The 20,364-nt window shown below is 45.6% G+C and overlaps 1 protein-coding gene across 1 annotated transcript; it reads right to left on the bottom strand.

Annotated features, from left to right (window-relative positions):
• Positions 1–5,650: 5,650 nt before the first annotated feature.
• On the bottom strand, positions 5,651–8,464 carry LOC135984229 (uncharacterized). Its single transcript, XM_065598882.1, has 2 exons — positions 7,492–8,464; positions 5,651–6,497 (listed from the first exon to the last, which is right to left on the bottom strand). The coding sequence occupies exons 1-2, from the start codon at positions 8,066–8,068 to the stop codon at positions 6,022–6,024; spliced, it is 1,053 nt and encodes a 350-aa protein (XP_065454954.1). The 5' UTR covers positions 8,069–8,464; the 3' UTR covers positions 5,651–6,021.
• Between the last annotated feature and the right edge of the window lie 11,900 nt (positions 8,465–20,364).

Below are 20,364 nucleotides of genomic sequence, written 5' to 3'. Positions count from 1 at the left end.
CTGTACTGTTTGAACAAGTTTATAATTTGGGAGAAATGGGAGGGACGGGAGGGACTATACCTTGAAAGTGCCATTCTACTCTAAGAAGTGACTGTAAACCAGGGGTAGGCAACCTATGGCACATGTGCCAAAGGCGACACATGAGCTGATTTTCAGTGGCACTCACATTCCCAGGTCCTGGCCACCGGTCCGGGGGGCTCTGCATTTTAATTTAATTTTAAATGAAGCTTCTTAAACATTTAAAAAACCTTATTTACTTTACATACAACAATAGTTTAGTTATTTATTATAGACTTATAGAAAAAGACCTTCTAAAAACGTTAACATGTATTACTGGCACGCGAAACCTTAAATTAGAGTGAATAAATGAAGACTCAGCACACCACTTCTGAAGGATTGCTGACCCCTGCTGTAAACAATGCCATGGTGATGGTCTATGCTTCTTGTCTCTCACTGGATCAAAATCACAGTCTTAGGAGCAAACAGATGTGTTAGCTGGCCATCTTGCAGTCTCAGCCATCATGCTGTGGGCTTTCCTGTTTGTCTCATGCTCACCAATAAGAAAGATTCTGCAAACTTGTATTGTCAGGACAAAAGGGTTAAATCTCTGAGCAGGTGTTTTTGCTCTCCCTCCAGAAACTAGTGAGGGAATGAGAGAGGCTCCAGGTGCAGATGGTTCATTGTTAGCTACTAATCCACTGCTTTTATCCTATCAGCCTCTCTGTTTGCTGGAATTTCTCAAGTCTGAGTGAGAGACCCTAACTCCCAAGAGTCAGTATTTCTACTCTATGTCTTCACTATAGAGAGGGAATGAACTACTGGAGTATTTTCCTAATTACAAAGGGGGGCAGTTGTTTTCTTGGCTACTCTAGTAAAAGGAGCACCAGGCCAGGCCAGCTTGAACCTGCTGTGGCAACAGCTACTTTAGCTCACTATAAATGTGGGACGTGTATGTCTCTGTTCAAGAATAATATACTAGTCTGATGGCATGAGAGAGCTCAGCTATCGAAGAAATCTTTTAAAATACCTATATTATCAGTGGGGCCAGACTTCTAGTCACAGAGTTTGAGGGAGAGTGAGTGTACAGTGTGAGCAATGGTAGAATCTCAGTTACCACCCTACTAGCTAACCACTCAGCTTCTAGTCCACTCATCTGGTTTTTGGTACCAAGACCTGGCTGGCCCAGCAAGAGAGGAAGCTGGGGGAAGCCAGTCTGGAGAGAGGGGACAGCTCTGCAGAGGTTTTTGAGAACAGGAGAAAGGAGGTAGCCAGACTCCAAGTGAGACCAGAATGAACTTCCCAGGATGCCACTGAAAGGGAAGGGGGGGTCAATGAGACCTTGGTGAGGAGGAATTTAGAAAGATGGGGCACAGGGAAAATTTTGAGGTAGGGGAGGTCAAAAGAAAGAGGGGAACTTCAGAACAAGAGAGGCCCTTCGTCCCCACCAGAGGGTTTCTCCTGAAGGTGCCACCAGTGACTGGGTCTGCTATCTGCTCCGTGAAGAAGAAGTGCACATTTAAAATGACCCTGTTTCTGTCAGGCAGTGAGTACTGCATTGTTCAGTCACACACAGTTCAGATTTAAATCAAGGCTGCTTTAAATTACTTATGTGGCTTGTATTGGACAATGAGCACAGTTTTAATTAGTGCACACCAGCAAAATATATTCCATTTCCTCGCTCCCATATTGTTTATGCAGTCAAGAAATCTTAGTATTTGTTATTGAAGCCATTGTTCTGACCAAATCACTTCCCATTATGTATATTAATAGCCAAGCAGAATCACCTTTCCATACCTTCTAGAAAGCTTAAAAAAGAAACTACATATTTGCGGTCAAACACAAGAGAACTGGATTTCTGTTCTATTGCTGTACATTTCACAGTCTGTCAGTTGTGCTTTAGGTACAATACCCAGGAACTGGTAGGAGAAAATGCTGTTTTGGAACACAAAAGAGCATTATTATAATCATACTTCCATCCCATTGGTTGAGCCCCTCTGGCTTTACTTTTCTGGTTGCACAGAACAAAGATAAAATAAACTCACATCCCTGAGTTCAAATCTAGAAGGATTATATACTATTCTGACATGAGCCTGAATAATCTCATAGATAAAGTAAACTTTTTATCTCTCAGAAGAGGATTATTTCCTAGGCTCTGACAAATTCTAATGTTACACTGGAGTAAAGCCAAACTTCGGTGGAGCTACTCTAGATTTACATAAATATAAATGAGATCAGAATTTGCCCTTTCTGGTGCTACACTATTCAATATGCAAAACCCAGAACAAAATGAAAAAAGGGTTCTCTCAGTCACTTGGGGAAAAAATGCTAGAAGAAAAGACAAATTTTAACAGGGTCAAAAATATGGGTGAATCATTTAAGATATAAATTATAAAATATGTAGTGTAAAAACCCAGTGCTGACTTAGGCCTTGTCTACACTATGAGAGTAGTTCGATTTTACTTGCATCGAATTTTTGGAATCGATATTGCAAAGTCGAACGTGTGTGTCCACACTAAGGACAGTAATTCGACTTTGTGCGTCCACACTAACGGTGAAAGCGTCGACATTCGAAGCGGTGCGCTGTGGTCAGCTATCCCACAGTTCCCGCAGTCCCCTCTGCCCATTGGAATTCTGGGTGTAGCCGGCAATGCCTTCTGGGTAACAAAATGTGTCGCGGGTGCTTTTGGGTAACTGTCGTCATCCATCCATCCTCCCTCCCTGAAAGCGCCGGCGGGAAATCAGTTCGCGCACTTTTCCAGTCATTGACAGCGCGGACGCCACAGCACTGCGAGCATGGAGCACGCTGCGACCATCGCTGCAGTTGTGGCCGCTCTCAACGCCTCGCAGCTTATCATACAGGTTTCCCTGAGGCAGATGCAGAAAAGTCAGGCGAGGAGGCTACGGCACCGCGGTGATGTCCTGAAGTCTGAGAGTAGCACAGACCTCTCAGAAAGCAGGGGACCCAGCGCCGAGGACATCACGGTGGCAATGGGTCATGTTGATGCCGTGGAACGGCGATTCTGGGCACGGGAAACAAGCACTGAGTGGTGGGACCGCATAGTGCTGCAGGTCTGGGATGAATCCCAGTGGCTGCGAAACTTTCGCATGCGGAAGGAAACTTTCCTGGAACTTTGTGAGTTGCTGTCCCCTGCCCTGAAGCGCAGTGACACCCGGTTGCGAGCTGCACTGAGTGTACAGAAGCGAGTGGCCATAGCCGTCTGGAAGCTTGCAACGCCAGACAGCTACCGGTCAGTCGCGAACCAGTTTGGGGTGGGCAAATCTACCGTGGGGGTTGTTGTGATGCAAGTAGCGAAGGCAATCGTTGATGTACTGCTGCCAAAGGTAGTGACCCTGGGAAATGTGGAGGCGATCATAGATGGCTTCGCAGCGATGGGATTCCCAAACTGCGGTGGGGCCATAGATGGAACTCACATCCCTATCCTGGCACCGGACCACCAGGCCACCCAGTACATTAACCGAAAGGGATACTTTTCCATGGTGCTGCAAGCACTGGTGGACCACAGGGGATGTTTTACCAACATCTACGTGGGATGGCCGGGCAAGGTTCATGACGCTCGTGTTTTCAGGAACTCTGGTCTGTTTAGACGGCTGCAACAAGGTATTTACTTCCCGGACCACAAAATAACTGTTGGGGATGTGGAGATGCCTATAGTCATCCTCGGGGACCCAGCCTACCCGCTAATGCCCTGGCTCATGAAGCCCTATACTGGCGCCCTGGACACTGAAAAAGAACTCTTCAACTACCGGCTGAGCAAGTGCAGAATGGTGGTGGAGTGTGCTTTTGGCCGTCTCAAGGGGAGATGGAGAAGCTGTGACGGGTTGGATCACAGAAACCCCCTTGGGAGCTGCCACCCGATGTGCAAAGACTACCCCTGCTTCTGTTTTCCCTGCCAGCTCAGGACTCCAGCACCCTGTCTTGCTGAGCCAGACACTCCCGTCTGGCTCCAGACACAGATCCAGGGTCTGAATCTCCTGTCCCAAAGCTGCAAGTTTACCTGAAAACAGCGTACAGAAGTGCGCTTGTCTTTAGCACTCAGATGCTCAACTCCCAATGGGGTCTAAACCCAAATAAATCTGTTTTACCCTGCATAAAGTTTATGCAGGGCAAACTCATAAATTGTTCGCCTTCTATAACACTGATAGAGAGATATGCACAGTTGTTTGCTCCCCCAGGTATTAATACATACTCTGAGTGAATTACTGAATAGAAAGTGATTTTATTAAGTACAGACAGTAGGATTTAAGTGGTTCAAAGTAGTAACAGACAGAGCAAAGTAAGTCACCAAGCAAACTAAAATAAAATGCGCAAATCTATGCCTAATCAAACTAAATACAGATAATCTCACCCTCAGAGATGTTTCAGTAAGTTTTTCTCAGACTGGACACCTTCCAGGCCTGGGCACAGTTCTTTCCCCTGGTACAGCTCTTGTTGCAGCTCAGGTGGTAGCTAGGGGATTCTTCATGATGGCTTCTCCCTCCTCTGTTCTCTTCCCCCCCTTTATATATCTTTTGCATAAGGTGGGAACTCTTTGTCTCTCTGGGTTTCCACCCCCCCTCACTGGAAAAGCACCAGGTTAAAGATGGATTCCAGTTTAGGTGACATGATCACATGTCACTGCAAGACTTCATTACTCACTTGCCAGCACACACATATACAGGAAGACTCACAGGTAAATACAGCCATCTGCAGACAATGGGAGTCATCAAGATTCCAAACCATCATTAATGGTCCACACTTTACACAATTACAATAGGCCCTCAGAGTTACATTTTATATTTCTAGTTTTAGATACAAGAGTGGTACATTTATACAAATCAGATGATCACACTCAGTAGATTATAAGCTTTGTAATGATACCTTACAAGAGACCTTTTGCATGAGGCATATCCCAGTTACTTACATTCACTTATTACCGTATTTTCTCTAAAACTATCTCAGTTACATTATATTGACTTATTATCAAGTTTTTATAAAACCATATAGACTGCACAACGTCACAGAAGCTTACTGACTCGCTGTGATCTCAGCGAAACCAATATCCCCATTGTTATAGCAGCTTGCTGTGTGCTCCACAATCTCTGTGAGAGCAAGGGGGAGACCTTTATGGCGGGGTGGGAGGTTGAGGAAAATAGCCTGGCTGCTGATTACGCACAGCCAGACAGCCGGGCGATTAGAAGAGACCAGCGGGAAGCGCTGTGCATCCGGGAGGCTTTGAAAGCAAAGTTCCTGAGTGAGCAGGGTAACCTGTGACTTTAAAGTTTGTGTACAGAGAAGCTAAACCTGCCCCCGTTTCTTTACCCAGTTAATGTTGACTATCCTATCCAGTTACATACCCCCTTCAACCCCCTTCCAACACACGTTTCGAAATAAAAATAGTTCTACTTTGTTAATGCACACCGTTTTCTTTAATACTGTTTTCGCGGGAATTTTTTAAAACTGGGACGCAGACTGTGGTGCGGAGCGGGTGTAGTGTAGTGACGCGAATGCAGCTTCTAAACTCAAGGATTGACAGGCTCCGCTGCGGTGGGATGGTTGTTTCAACGGAGCCTGTCACCCCTCCTGATCGGGACTGTGTATATGGGGGGTCTATGTGACTTTGTGGCAGGGGGAGGACGGTTACAGATCCCCTGCTGTGTGGCTCTGTGATCCTGCCTAAGGACCGCCGCTTAAGATCTGTAACTGCCCTCCCCCGCCACAAAGTCACAGAGCAACCCACCCCCCACCACATAACATGAAAACAACCTCCCAGACTAACCAGGGTAACTAGTCACTGCATCACTGCACTGTGTATGTGCCCTGCTGCTGTGCCTGCCCCCGCCTATGTACCCTGCCAAAGGTGACTGTCCTGTCCAATTACCAACCCCCTTTCCCCTCCTCCTCCAAAAGAACATGATTGAAACAGTAGTTAACAGAAACGTATTTTTTATTATCAACTACACATGGAACTGGGAGGTGAAACTTGGACGGGGGCTTGTGTCAGGCGGGAAGGAAAGAACTTTTCAAATTTTGGGGAATGAGAGCCTTCTGCTACTAGAGCTCTCTGCAGGGGTGGAGTGAGAGTTAGCAGGGACTCTGCCGCCTCTCCTTCTTTGCACTTTGGGTGAGGTGGGTATGGGACTTGGTGGCGGGGGAGGGCGGTTAGAGATGGACTGCAGCGGGGCTCTGTCCTCCTGCCTCCGTTCCTGCAGAACATCCACAAGGCGCCGGAGCGTGTCCGTTTGCTCCCTCAGTAGTCCAAGCAGCGTTTGAGTCGCCTGCTGGTCTTCCTGCCGCCACCTCTCCTCCCGATCCATGTTTGCTTGGTGCATTCGGGTCAAGTTCTCCCGCCACTGGGTCTGCTGTGCTGCCTGGGCTTGGGAACAGGCCATAAGCTCAGAGAACATGTCCTCCCGTGTCCTCTTCTTCCTACGCCTAATCCGCGCTAGCCTCTGGGAGTGTGATGCCAGGCTAGGTTGTGAGACAGTCGCAGATGGGGCTGTGGAAATGGGAAAAAGGGAGTGAATTCCTCAGAAAGATAAATGTAGTTGTGAACAAAGAACATAGTCTTTCTCTGTGAACAAGACCATGCACGGCACCTATCACATGCGCACTCAGCACAAGGTCGAATTCTTGGCCTTTGCATTCAGTGCCTGGGGTCTTGCACAGCACATTTGAGAAGCGGGGCAGCACAACGGAATTTCTGTTGCAGGCAGACATGGTAAGCCGTAGACTTGTGGCAGTTTAAAACTTTTATATTACCACTGGCCTCATTTCACATTTAAAGCAATGTCAGTTCCTGCTGCCAGCAATCCGGCAAGCGGGAACTCTGCCCCTGTCCCACCCCCTCGCGGCTGTCCCCGAGAACGATCCCTTTCGGCTGCCCCTCTCCCGCCTCCACCGCGTGGCTACAAACCAGCGGTTACAGTTCTGTAAAGGAACGGGCAAGCAGTCCCAACACTAACATTCCCCTACCTAATTCAAAGCAGGTCACCATGGGCGACATCACCCTGATGAGGATCTCTGACAGCGAGAAAGAGAGAATGCTCCGGGAAAGCCTCCAAAGACCAGGGCCGTATGCCGCCCTGCTGTGCAGAGCAATGATTCCCGAGTACTTGATAGTCTCGTGGCGCGGCAACGTGTCGTACTTCGGAGGACCCAATAAGGCCGCTCTCCCCAGGAACCTCATGCAACGGCTTTCCAATTACCTCCAGGAGAGCTTCATCGAGATGTCCCAGGAGGATTACTGCTCTATCCCCGGACATATAGACCGCATTTTACTGTAGCTGCAGTAGCAGGGAATAAACAGTAGAGCGGCTTGTGCAGGACAATCACGGAAAACCGGACATTGCTAGATTTTTTTTCAAAACTTGCACTGCCCATGACTAAACCGTTAAGCGCCTAGGGCACAGTAATCATGAACAACCCATTCTTTTAATTGTTAATATTCCTGTTTTGTTAAAAATAAACGTTTAGATGTTTACAACACTTACTGGCTGATCCTTCCCCAGATTCTGTGTCCGGGGTAACGGCTGGGGACACTTCGTAGGGGATCTCTGTAAGGGTGATGAAGAGATCCTGGCTGTCGGGGAAATCAGCGTTGTGAGCGCTGCCGACTGCCTCGCCCTCCTCATCTCCTTCCTCATCTTCCCCGTCCCCTAACATGTCCGAGGAACTGGCCGTGGACACTATCCCATCCTCAGAGTCCACGGTCACTGGTGGGGTAGTGGTGGCGGCCGCACCGAGGATGGAATGCAGTGCCTCGTAGAAACGGGATGTCTGGGGATGGGATCCGGAGCATCCGTTTGCCTCTTTGGTCTTCTGGTAGCCTTGTCTCAGCTCCTTGATTTTCACACGGCACTGCGTTGCATCCCGGCTGTATCCTCTCTCTGACATGTCTTTAGAGATCTTCTCGTAGATCTTTGCATTCCTTCTTTTGGATCGCAGCTCGGAAAGCACGGACTCATCGCCCCACACAGCGATCAGATCCAAGACTTCCCGATCAGTCCATGCTGGGGCCCTCTTTCTATTCACAGACTGCACGGCCATCACTGCTGGAGAGCTCTGCATCGTTGCCAGTGCTGCTGTGCTCGCCACGATGTCCAGACAGGAAATGAGATTCAAACTGCCCAGACAGGAAAAGGAATTCAAATTCAAATTTTCCCGGGGCTTTTCCTGTGTGGCTGGTCAGAGCATCCGAGCTCGCACTGCTGTCCAGAGCGTCAACAGAGTGGTGCACTGTGGGATAGCTCCCAGAACTATTAGCGTCGATTTCCATCCACACCTAGCCTAATTCGACATGGCCATGTCGAATTTAGCGCTACTCCCCTCGTCGGGGAGGAGTACAGAAGTCGAATTAAAGAGACCTCTATGTCGAACTAAATAGCATCGCAGTGTGGACGGGTGCAGGGTTAATTCGATGTAACGGCGCTAACTTCGACATAAACGCCTAGTGTAGACCAGGCCTTAGAACTGAAGATAACCATTGTGTAGCATCCCATTCTGTTAGAGAGCTACCTGACTGTTTAACCACTTGAGGGCAAAATTCTAGTCAATTACCATATTCTTCCAAGTAGCTAGTTCCAGTGCTATTAATGACCTTGTCATACAACTCATCTAACTCTGTCACCCCCTTTTAACTACTTCCCACCCAATCTGAATTAGTCTCAGTCTGGTCTTAGAATACAGTAATAGCACCCAGATGTGTGCTAACTACATTGTAGAATAAATAAGGACCTCTTTTCCCCCCAGGGATTTTGGCTACCCACACAATCTATTTAAATCAATGGGTAATTAACACATTTAAAAATCATCCCTGGAGAATTCAATCTTATATTATATGTGACACTATGCAAAGGGGAGAAAGGATGAGGAAATCTATGAGGCTGGCAGTTAGACAAATCACACAAACTCAGTTACTCAGTTTAGGCATGTGCATAATCTGACAGTGCAGTTTTTGAAGAAATATAGTCATTGATTCACCCTATGGCTATGATGGAAGAAGCTATTCTTAAGCAGGGAGCTGAATGAAGAGACACATTCTTGGCACACCAGAATGGGGCAGGGACTCTAAGTATAGTGCTGGCATGCCCAAACAAAACCAAACCAAAACAAAAAATGCACAGATACCATTGTATGAGAAGTGAATGAAAGGTGCATCAAGACTACCATTATTGCTGTGAGTCCTACATGTATAACAAGCACCATGTGAAAAATGAGATGTCCCTGGGTAGCTGTTCACCATCTTACGGTTCTTACATTTGACATACAAGGTCTTCTCTCCTGCAAGGTAGATTTGTTTTGAGAATAAGCCCCCTTTCCCATCCTATCTTGTACCAAAGAAAAAATAGCCCATGGATGATGGTGATACTATAGAGAGAGATTCAGCATTGCTGAGCCAGATCTTTAGCTCATCGAACCAGATGTAGCAAAGTAACAGACAGCCAAACAACAGTTACGCTGGTTTTAAGCATTTATTAAGGTAGATTCTCACTGACAGCACTGGTTTTAACAGTTCTAAATCAAATGTTAGTACAAAATATGCCTCAGAGCTTCACAGCCTCAGTTGGTGTAGAGAAGCCTCTGTGGAGTCCTAGGAAAGAAGGAGAATCCCCCAGAGACATGACATCTCATCTCACCATCACTTCCTCCCCTTAACACACCTTCCGCTTCATTTTACACTTTTTGTTCTCCCCTTCACTCTAACTGACTTGCCCCTAAGGCTACAGACAGAATGTTGTCGGATGCAGTTCTGCTTAAAATTCAGTAGCATGACCAGGACTAAGAGTTGCTGGTCTCCGGAGTGCGCTTGGACCACAACTCTAACTGCATGTATAGTAGCCTTCAGGCTATTCTACTGCCCCTCTGGAGAACTGTGGAAAAGAGACAAGAACTATGGAATGGAAGATAAGTGTCCAAGCCAATCATTCCAACCAACTGTTGGTCAGGCTCTTGGTTGGTGTAAATCAGTGTAGCTTCAGTTACGTCAATGGAGCGATGCCAATTTACATCGCTGAAGATTTTTATGTTCATGACATACAAATGCAGAAGTTAAATAAAAACGTAAAGTACTCTTTCTTGAATGTTGCAGCATAACACTACTTTAGTGTTTAAAAATCCACAACCTCAACACACAAGAACTGAGAGAGAGAGAGAGAGAGAAAAAGCAGGCTGCTGCCTGAGGCAAAAAGGCACTGCTCACTCCACCTGGCTCTAGGGTGGCTCTTTGCTGCTTAGACCCAGATTGCACACTTCTCTATGGAGATCCCTAGCCTGCAAGCAGGAAACCCCTGAAGATTTAAAGTGACAGTTTACAATCGTAATACAGGTTTAAATACACCATAGAGTTGTCCCTGTAGTCTGCACTTATTAATCCCAATGGAAGAATGGATTTTTAACTGGCAAATACAGATGATATTATATAAAATTACATGGGAGAAATTCATGAAATTTCAGGTAAATTCTCTTATTCAGATACCAAAATATTAAAGTTTCAAAAACACACAAAATACTTACAGTATTTTATTTTACTTACATAGAGAAGAAAGGCAATCTGGATTCTGAGCTTTTAATAAGGAAATCATACAAAACAAAGAAGAAGCCCATACATTGTTGCTGCAGTTGAAATGTAGACATTGGACCTTGCATTATTAGGTATAATGCCTTTTCAAATTTATATCCATTTCTATTCTACTTATAAATACTTTCAGACATATTTAAGAACAAGAACTTTGCCAAAGCAAAATCTAAATGAGATCTATGGCCACAGATGGGGATGTGTCCTCTGCTTTATGACTTTGTTGAAAATATGCTATGTGCAGCTGCTATGTTAAGAGGCAAGGAAAAAAGACCTGCTGGACAAAGGGGCTAGGAAAAGTTATCCTAGGACCGCAACTTTCCAACTCTAAATCTGTGAAAAACTTTTAATTGGAGATTCTCTCAGGGACTTTCTAACCTCCAGCTCCCCACCATCCCTCAGTCTATTCTCTTGGTCCGTGCACTGCCAAAAAGAGATCTGTGCACCATTGTAGTAGGAAGTAATGAGGCCTCTTGGCACTAACATAATGACGATAGTAAAATCACCCAGTTTTGGCAGGGGGATGGGCTAAGTGACTTCATAGGTCTTTGTTCTATGTCTAAGTTTTATGATTTTACACAGGCTGGGAAACCGCTAGCTGAGAAGAGGAGCAGGAACCCAAAACTATTACTCCACATGCTGTCATTCCTCAAATTACTGCACATTGTCACGCCCTGCATACACTGACCTTTCAAATGCAAAATGAATGACTGGGTCTCCGCTGCCTTGCACCTTGTATGGCCATTTACAGACAGGGCCAGCCCTAGACCAAATGGTGCCCCAGGCGAGGAGCATCTTTGGTACCCCCCCCCCCATTTGTTAAACCTTTGAATATCTTATTTTTTATTGCATTTGTAGCCCTTTTCATGACTTTGATGCATGCTTTGCATACATAATTTATCCTGTCATTTAAGATGATACATTTGCACACTAGGATCTGTACATCTGTATTTATTCATGCATAGCACCCTGAGCCCAGCACCCCCCAAAACTGGTACCCCAGGTGGTCACCTGGGTTGCTTGCCCCTAAATCTGGCCCTATTTACGGATATGCGAAGTGCATGAGAAATGCTAAAATGCAGCTCTTTCTAAGATTAGATACTCTGCACCTCTGGAGACCCACATACCCACCTTTCAGGGAGGAAAAACCTGCCACACCAAAAAGATACACTGGGAAGGTTTTTTTCCTCTCTCAAACAAACAAACTATACTCTTGTCAGCTTGTAAGCCTTCAAATTGCTCTTCAATAACAGTTACCTGTTGCAGCATTGTTATAGCTGTGTTAGTCCCAGGATATTAGAGAGACAAGGTGGGTGAGGTAATACAGTATCTTTTACTGGCCCAGCTTCTGCTGGCGAGAGAGACAAGCTTTTGAGCTTGCACTACTCTGTGCAAACTTGAAAGTTTGCCTCTTTCACCAAATGTTGAAAGATAAAAGATATTACCTCGCCCCACTGTTATCTTTGGCTGATTGAGTCTGGGAATTTTGCTATTCCATCTACACTATGACATTTTGAATCACATTAGTTGCACCTTTCAGGAGAATGACCTTTTCTTTTCTAAAAAATTGTTTTTCATTTGCAGGTGCAGTCAGCTGTTCTCTATGGATAACATCTATTCCATAGCTCCTAGGACTGCCGGGCTATTAGCAAGGTTCTATAAAGTACACAGATGCCTTAATACTGCAGCTGTATATCTAAATGGAGCTAAGGCACATTTTCCATTGAACATCATCTGCAAGCTACCCATGTGGAGTTTGCAGTAATCCTACTGCTTAGGGGGTGACAGACTGCATAGGTTTTTAGTATTGCACTTTTTAATATTTTCTGAAGATTAGAAGACAGCTGTAACCCTTTTGGAAACTAGCAAATTTCCAGGTGACTCAGATTTGGGACCTACCCAAATTCAAGGTATTCTGGGCCACATTCTTGGCTAGTTTAAATCAACGTAGTTCCATTTTAGTTACTGGAGGTACACTATTTACACCAACTCCATATCAGGCCCTCATATTGCTGTTGCTCTGTTGAAGCAAAACGCTGAATCCGAACTCTAGGATGTTCAAAATCGGGATGTGGGTTTGAAATTTGCCACTCAAGCCTGCCTCTAGTCCCATTCTTATAAGAGATGCCTTCTAACTCTCCTAGCCAAAAGCACAGTCCAGTGATCTTTTCTGAAACTGGCACCACTACTATCTTATGATTCAGCTGGCAAGAGACTGCTAATAAAAATGTTGCCCACTCCTTCTTATCCCTGTGCCTCTAGGCCAGTTCTTAGAGACTTAGCAATTGCCAGATTGGATCAGACCAATAATCCATTGAGTCCAGTATCCTGTTTGTGACAGTGGTCAGAAGGAAATGATTCAGAGGGAAGTGCAAGAAATCTTGCAATGGACAATTATGGAATAACTGGCTCATAGAGAAGTCTCTTCCCAACAGTCACTTCATTTTCAAACCCAGATTCCTTTCATGTGCAAATCATGGAGAAAAAGACAATTCTAGAAATGGGCTCATGTCTATAAAATCCAAATCTGGATTTTGCAACCCCAAATCTCAGAAGGGTTTAGAGGCAGGATGTTGGTTTGGGCCTATCTCTGGAATTTTCTTTTACCGAACAGCTCAAGTACCAAAACATGAGAAACTGCCCCAAAAAGCCAGAAAATGAATCTGCAGCCCAGTAGATTGCCGGTGATAGAATTTACTTCAGTTTCTTCAATCAATCAAGCTTAGGCTTGTAATACTTTCCACAGCTTCATATTTAAATTGAGCTGAAAACTTTAAGTTGTCAAGCTTAGCAAGCTATAAAAGAACCTGCACTAGAAAACCAAATGCATGCAGTACTAAATCCACTTAGATTTTTTAACCCATAGTTTTATTTTATTTATTTTCTTTTGTCTAACTACTCATGTAAGGTTTCATGTGACTGTTTCCATTGCCTGCCATTGGTAAAGGTGATGGGGCTTGCTCTTTGACAATGTGCTACTCAATTCAGTCTTTTTATGACCTAAAATGTATATTGTTATGCATTATAAGACACAGTAATTTATACTGCATCATTGATCCAAACAATCTCAGGGTAAATTAGGCCTGGTAAGGAACAGTGACGACTAACTAATAAAACTGCAGTGCTAGCTCCTCCTTATCATAGCACGGATGATGGTGCTGCATGCAAATCAGGTACCTGAATGTTGCTAACAATGTTCTGCGGCAACTAAATTAATTAAAACCCAGGTTTTATAGTTCTCGCCAAGGATTAGAAACAGACTGTTCATTGTTCACCTTCATAAATTCCCAAGCAGTCAGAGCAATTAGACTGCAAGTAATATTTAAACATTTAACCAATATTTTAGTAGCACTTCTTCAGCATTCTTGCTATGTGTGAGGCAGAAGATAGTAAAACCAGCATGCCAAGTTGCTTTTATATATATAATTAGTCACTTACTGATATAGGTGTTAAATAATGTTTACTGTGGTATATTTGTGACACTGTTGAATATATCACACTAGAGCCATAATACATTGTTGTTAAGGCTCATCTTTTTCTTTCTCTCCATAAATAATTATATATGCACCAGTATAAATACATTGCGGTAGAATCCAGGCACCAACTTTAAACAGTTTCATTCCTATTATTAACAAAAGATCCCTGGAAATCTGGCTCTAGGTCTCTACATTTTCTAATCAGATAGTGAGAGCTCTGGAAGTGAGACGTCTGTACTCCCCGCCGCTATGATATAGCCACTGGAATGGGTGTCATTAGATAGCATACACTCTGGATTATTAATTTCTTTTCATACAATTGGTCCTGCTTTTCCTTAGCTGTCCGTGTTCTTCCATGAGAAAAGTAGAGTTTTCTTTGGAAATTCAAAACACCAAGTCCTAAATCTGATCAGGGTAGCAGATTCTTAGCTCACTCATTCATCTGGAAAAAAGAGTAAACTAACCGTAGCAACACCTAAAACGTAATTTTTTAGACACCCCTTTAAAGAGCAGTTAAATATGTTTCATATATTGGTCTAAGCTTATAAAAGATGCCCTTATTTGGTCACACATCCCTTTTTTCATATTGAAAATGTCAGCTCTTATCAGCATACTGTTTTCTTCATATAGGTCTTCTGTCATAATCATCTAAAGAGACACCTCTCACTTGACTTGCTTTTAATGCAAAGAAAGAAAGAAAGCAGAATCAGACACAATCCTTGCAAAAATATCACAAGCATTTCAAAATGAAGCGTTCACCACACTTCTTAAAAATGTTCTGTATTTGACCTTGCCATGAGGTTTGACTCTTTAAAAATGTTATGGCCAAAGGAATGGGCTGATAATATATGGAGATGGAACAAGTCAATCCTTTTGTATCTTAATGATACAGCACAATTCCTACAGTGCACAGGGACTACAAATAAGTAGCTATTCTCCCACTTGTTAGGAGCACAAAATTTAACCCATAATGTCAGTTGGACATAACGATTTAATTCCCTTTAATTAAATGAGAGGGTATTCTTCAGGAGACACTAAACGACCTTCTTGAATGGGGGCAAAATGGGAAAGCAAATCTGTGAGACTTGCTGTAGTTGATTCTTAATTTGCTTTTGCAGGCACCCTGTGACCTAGTTGCCAGAGTGCTAAATTCAGCTTCCTTTACACGGTTTGCTATCATTAACAGTATTAGAAAAGATCCCACTAGGATTATCTTTACAAGGCAAAGGCTATACAAAGCAGCTAATACACGTAATGTACAGCTGATCCAGCAGCTTGTAGACATCTGCTTGCAGCCACCCAGCCCCACCATGTCTGAGCATCTGTCACAATGTCAGGATGTATCTGCTGGCCAGTTTCCTGTCTCAGTGTTGCGGTACGTGGAATCTGGGTTAATCTTAGGAAGAGGTTTGCTGGGAATAGGTTATTTGCATTAGAGTAGTGCCTCTACCAGTGTTTTTTAAACGCGGCCACTGTGACCACATGTGGCTACCAGGGGATTTTTCTATGGCCACCACAGCCTCCTGGGCAGAGGTGGGAGGGAGGGATGGGGAAAGCAGCAGTGTCTCCCTTCAGCACCCTACTGTTGCTCCTGGCTACCTTGGTGTTTGCTGGCACCACCAACAAGGGATCAGTGCTCTACACCATGCAGCCTCCTAGGGGCTTCAGGCAGTGCCTCTGCAGCTACATGGGGTCAGTGTGTGCACTCAGCAGGCTTCGGGCTTTAGCCCCTGAGCTCCGGCTCTGGGCTTCAGCCCTGGGTAGCTGGGCTTGGAAAAATTGTCACAGCAGCCACCAGCAAGGGCTGGTGTCCGCACTTTGAGGCCCCTCAAAAAATTGTTCTGAGGACACCTGCTCTAAGCCACACCTAAGAGCAGCGCTCCAGTGTGCTAGGTGCTGTACATGGGCAGGGTAAGAGAGAGTCCCGCTCTTGAAAAGGTTTCAGTGTAAAGAGACAAGACCGACAAAGCATGGGAGAAAAGAAGTGCCATTATCCCCCTTTCACGCATGGGAAAGTAAGACACAGAAAGACTATGGGTACGTCTACACTGGAATAAAAGACTCTCAGCGCAGCTGAGAGCTGATTCGCCTTGTGGGGCTCAAGCTGCAGGGCTAAAAATTGCTGTGTTGACATTCAGGCTCAGGCTGGAGCTCTCCCCCCTCTAGCCCAAGCCCAAATGATTACATAGCAGTTTTACAGCCCTGCAGCCTGAGTCACCTGACCCAGCCACGGGTGTTTAATTGCTGTGCAGACGTACCCTAAGTGACTTGCCAAAGGTCATTCAGGAAGGTTGTGACAGAACCAAGAAATGAACCCAAGTCTCCTGATTTTGAGTGCAATGCCTCAGCCACAAGGCCACTCTTCCTAGTTCCTCCATAACAAGGGTGGAGGTAGCCTCCTGATTCCATGGGTGCATTATACTAAACTGTTGAGGGGGCACTAATTACCCTCAGCAGTACCCTCTGCCCTGGCACCACAACCCTAATCCTGGCCTGGTGTGGAGGTTGGAGAGGAGCTGAACCCACCTCAGAGTGCCCATACAGCAGTGGTTCCTGTTCCGTGAAGCTGGGCTTAGCTCTCATTCTGGGCATTGCAACCAGGCCACCCCTCCCTGAGTGGCATTGAAACCCGCTGCCCCAGATTGCAACATTCAAAATGGGGAGCCAGGCCCAGCCCCATGGGACAGGAGCTGCTGCTGTGAGGTGGTCAGGCCAAACCTGAGTGGTGCTGACTGTGTGTGCCAGGTTTCAATGTCCAGAGTGGGAGCTGGGCCCTGCCCAATGGGACAGGAGCTGTTGCTGAGATGAATGCGGAGTGGGCTCACTCTCCAAACTGCACCCCACCTCCAGGGTCTTCCCTCTGCATCAGGCTAGGAGAAGTGTATGTTTGCCTGGCTTTGCACCATTGGTTTCATGATTTCTGTGGTGCAAATGAACCCATGAACTGCTGCTAAAGCTGCCACTGCTCTGCACCCATCATTTGCGTGTCTCTAACAATTGGCTTTCAAAATCATTCTGAATTTCACATTATGTGCATTGATGCACATCACTAATGCCTTGTATGTCAAAAGCAATGTATATAACCCACAATTTGCTTTTCCCTGGATAAGAAAGGGTGAATTTACACTCTCTCTCACACACACAGCAGCAGTTGCACATACACACAAACACTTAATTTGCATGTCCCGTTTTCATACTTAAATCATATAACTGCACTTGCAAATCAGTTAAAGGATCACATGTCTGTGGCCAGTTGTGCATGTAACTGGGTATTAGTATATGCAAATATCAAATTTGTGCATGAAAATTAGGTGTGCACAATTATGTCTGAAAACCAGGCCTTCAGTACGCAAGCGAACTTCAGTGAAGAAATATGGTATCCCTGGAGAACAGGGGATAGCCAGTAAAATCAGCTGTGCCCCTTCTTACCATAACTGGCTCTTGCATAAAATTGTCTGAGACATGAAGAATGGCATATTTTTCACAATCAAAGGTGAGCTATAGAAAACTTTCACTGAGGATGACAAGGCAACACAGCCTGTCCCATCTCACTGTGGCACTAAAGGATGTGACAGAGTCAGTCAGCTCAGAGCTATCGGCACAACTGCCTTAGGAGTCTGCCTGCTTTCCACAACTCCATATGTGGAGACTGACTGAGCAGCAGGCACTTACAGCACTGCTGAGACAGAGGAAAGGAGAGATAGAAAGCGAGGTTTGTTCCTTTTAATTAAAAATGGAAGTTGCTTTCTTACATCAAAAGCATATAAATGTGTATAACGTGTGTGTATAAAATAACACCAGTCTGTGCCAAATTCATGCCTAGTATAACTCCATTGGCTTCAGCTGAGTTATACCTGGGATGGCTTTAGCCCAATAAGACAACCTCCCAAAAAACGGTAGTAACAGCAAATAAGTGAATATCTAATTCTTAATTAGCATGACAGGGCTCTTGAGGGCTGTTGGAATGCTAATTAGGCTGTCCTTGTCTCTAAGGTGCCACAAGTACTCCTGTTCTTCTTGTCTGCAGAGTTAATCAGGAAGCAATTACCCCTCATTCATCATGTTGATGATGCTGTATAGCTCAATAATTCCCAGCCACAACAACTGGGTCCTTGTGTCCAGCGGGTCACTCTTAATGGCACAGTGAATATGGATCGAGAGCAGAGTGTGCTGCTTAGGTCTTAGACACAGCGGTGTGGACTGCTGATTTGAGCACAGGGCTGGAGGCCAGAAATACTTGTGTTATGCACTAATCAATGACTAACTTTGGCCTCAAAAAAGATTCTTAACTTTTTTCCCTCCGTTTTCCTTTCTATGAGGCCGGGGTGGTGGAACCAGCATGGAAGGGGGGCAATGGGAATTCTGTGGGAGTGGGAGCTGACCTATGTTTCTGCTCTACGCATGACACACCCTGTCCTCTAACCCTGAGCTGCACCCCCACTCCAGCTGCCTTTGAGCCATGCCCTAACACCACCCTCTAACCCTGAGCCCCGCCCTTGACTCAAGCGGCCTCTGAGTCCTGGCTAAGCAACAGGTAAAAACCAGAGTGGTCGGGCTGGGGCTGGGTGCAACTACCTCTGGCAAGAGAGATGCCCTGACTACCTCCTGCTGCCCTTGACACCCCACTTCCCACCCCACATTCAAAGTGAGCTTCTGCTGCCTCTGCTCTAAGGTGCTAAATCACAGGGGCATTGTGATGGTTCTTTGCTGTTTTGTAAAGCGCTTTGAAGGTGAAAAGGCTACGTCAGTGTAGCCCATTGATCATTGTGTTACAGGTCTCCCACTGTGCCTGATCTGCTGAGGATGAGAGTCTGTTTAAGCCACAGGCAGCCAAGCTGCAGTAGCTCATGCTTTTAGCTCGGGAGGTCCCAGGTCCAATCCCTGCTGTGTTGGCCAAGATGGCAGCTAGCCACAAACTCCAATTATTATAATGATGTTGTTGCTGTTATACAAGCCACTGAGTCATGCCTGTTTTTTAGCATCACTTCTCCTAATAGCAAATAACATGTAATGGGGTATAGGGAAGAGATGAAATTGTGTATCTTTAGTTGATGAATGCCAAATGGTGGTTTCTGGTGTCATGGTCAAAGTCAGACTGGAATGGATATCATTATTTTAATGAGTGAATAAATTGCTGTCTTTAGGTAGTCAGGTGGAGAAATAACGTGGACATTATGATGGGAAGGGCAAACTTTGTTTTAATTCTGTTTAATTAATGCCCAAATGACAGTTGTCTCGGATGTAAGCAGTGAGGCAGACATCCTGGCAGCTTGTAGAGGTCAGATTCCAATCTCAGTTGTGCTGGTGCAAATCCAGATTTATACCAGTGCTCTGAGCTGCCTAAGTTAGTCAGTAAGAAATGCCAAGGAAATGGGTGTGGCCTAAACCTTGCCCCTCAAAGGAAGTAAGGTGTCTAACTGGGCCAAAGAGAGGCACCTATTTCTGCTCAGGATTCATAGCCATGAACCCTTTCCTGGAGTTAGGTGCCTAAGACAGATCATCCCTTTCTCAAGACAAACCAAGGATGAGGTGGTTGGAGTGCATCCGTCCCCAGTATCCAATCTAGGGCCGTCCCTAGCGGGGTGCGGGGCCCAGGGCAGAAGTGACTAATCCGTCACTTCCAGGACCGACCCATCACTTCCGGGACTGACCACACATCAGTCTGGCCTGTGGGGGCCCCCAAAGCGCAGGGCCTGGAGTGGTCACCCCAATTCGCCGTACCCAAGGGATGGCTCTGCCAATAGCCCCGTAGATAGAACACTCATTCAGGATGTGAGTGACCTGGGTTCAAATCCCTATTCTGCCTAATATGGAGCTGTGACTTGAACCCAACTGGGTCTACCACCTCCCAGTTGAGTAACCTAACCACCAAGCTATGGAGTATTCTGGAGTGGGGCTCTCCCAGTCTTGCCTGTTGAAACAGTTCCACTTTGTATAAAATACTTAAATAGTCATTGGAACAGGGACTGGAAGGGATCTTTCAGGTGGATGTGCTAAGCAGTAGGCTATGGACTCATTCTCATACTCTCTCTAGACCAATAGTTCTCAGGACTTTCAGGTTCCCATCTCCATAGCAGGAAGTTCTGAGAGCCACAGCTAGAGCCAGGCCTCCCAGGTCCGCAGCAAGGAGTCTGGAAGCCCTGGCATAGCAAGGCTGCTATAGACCCTGGAAACCCAGGGTCTGCAGCCCTGGGGCAGCCTGCATGGCTGGGCTGTCTCGGGGCCATGGATCCTGTAAGCCCTCGGCTCCCCAGCAGCCTGACAGGCAGGTTTCCATTGCTTTCCTGTAATTTGATGGAAGTTTGTTGAACCCA

Source organism: Chrysemys picta, chromosome 6, assembly GCF_011386835.1.
Source record: "Chrysemys picta bellii isolate R12L10 chromosome 6, ASM1138683v2, whole genome shotgun sequence".
NCBI lineage: Eukaryota > Metazoa > Chordata > Testudines > Emydidae > Chrysemys > Chrysemys picta.
The sequence above is the reverse complement of the archived record's forward strand: the minus strand, read 5'-3'. Positions and strand labels throughout refer to the sequence as shown.

Coding starts and splice junctions, on each gene's coding strand:
- LOC135984229 (XM_065598882.1), bottom strand. CDS start 8,068: ATGCAGAGCTCTCCAGCAGTGATGGCCGTGCAGTCTGTGAATAGAAAG. Junction 6,498..7,491: donor ATCTGGGGAAGGATCAGCCA/GTAAGTGTTGTA, acceptor CCATTTCCACAG/CCCCATCTGCGACTGTCTCA.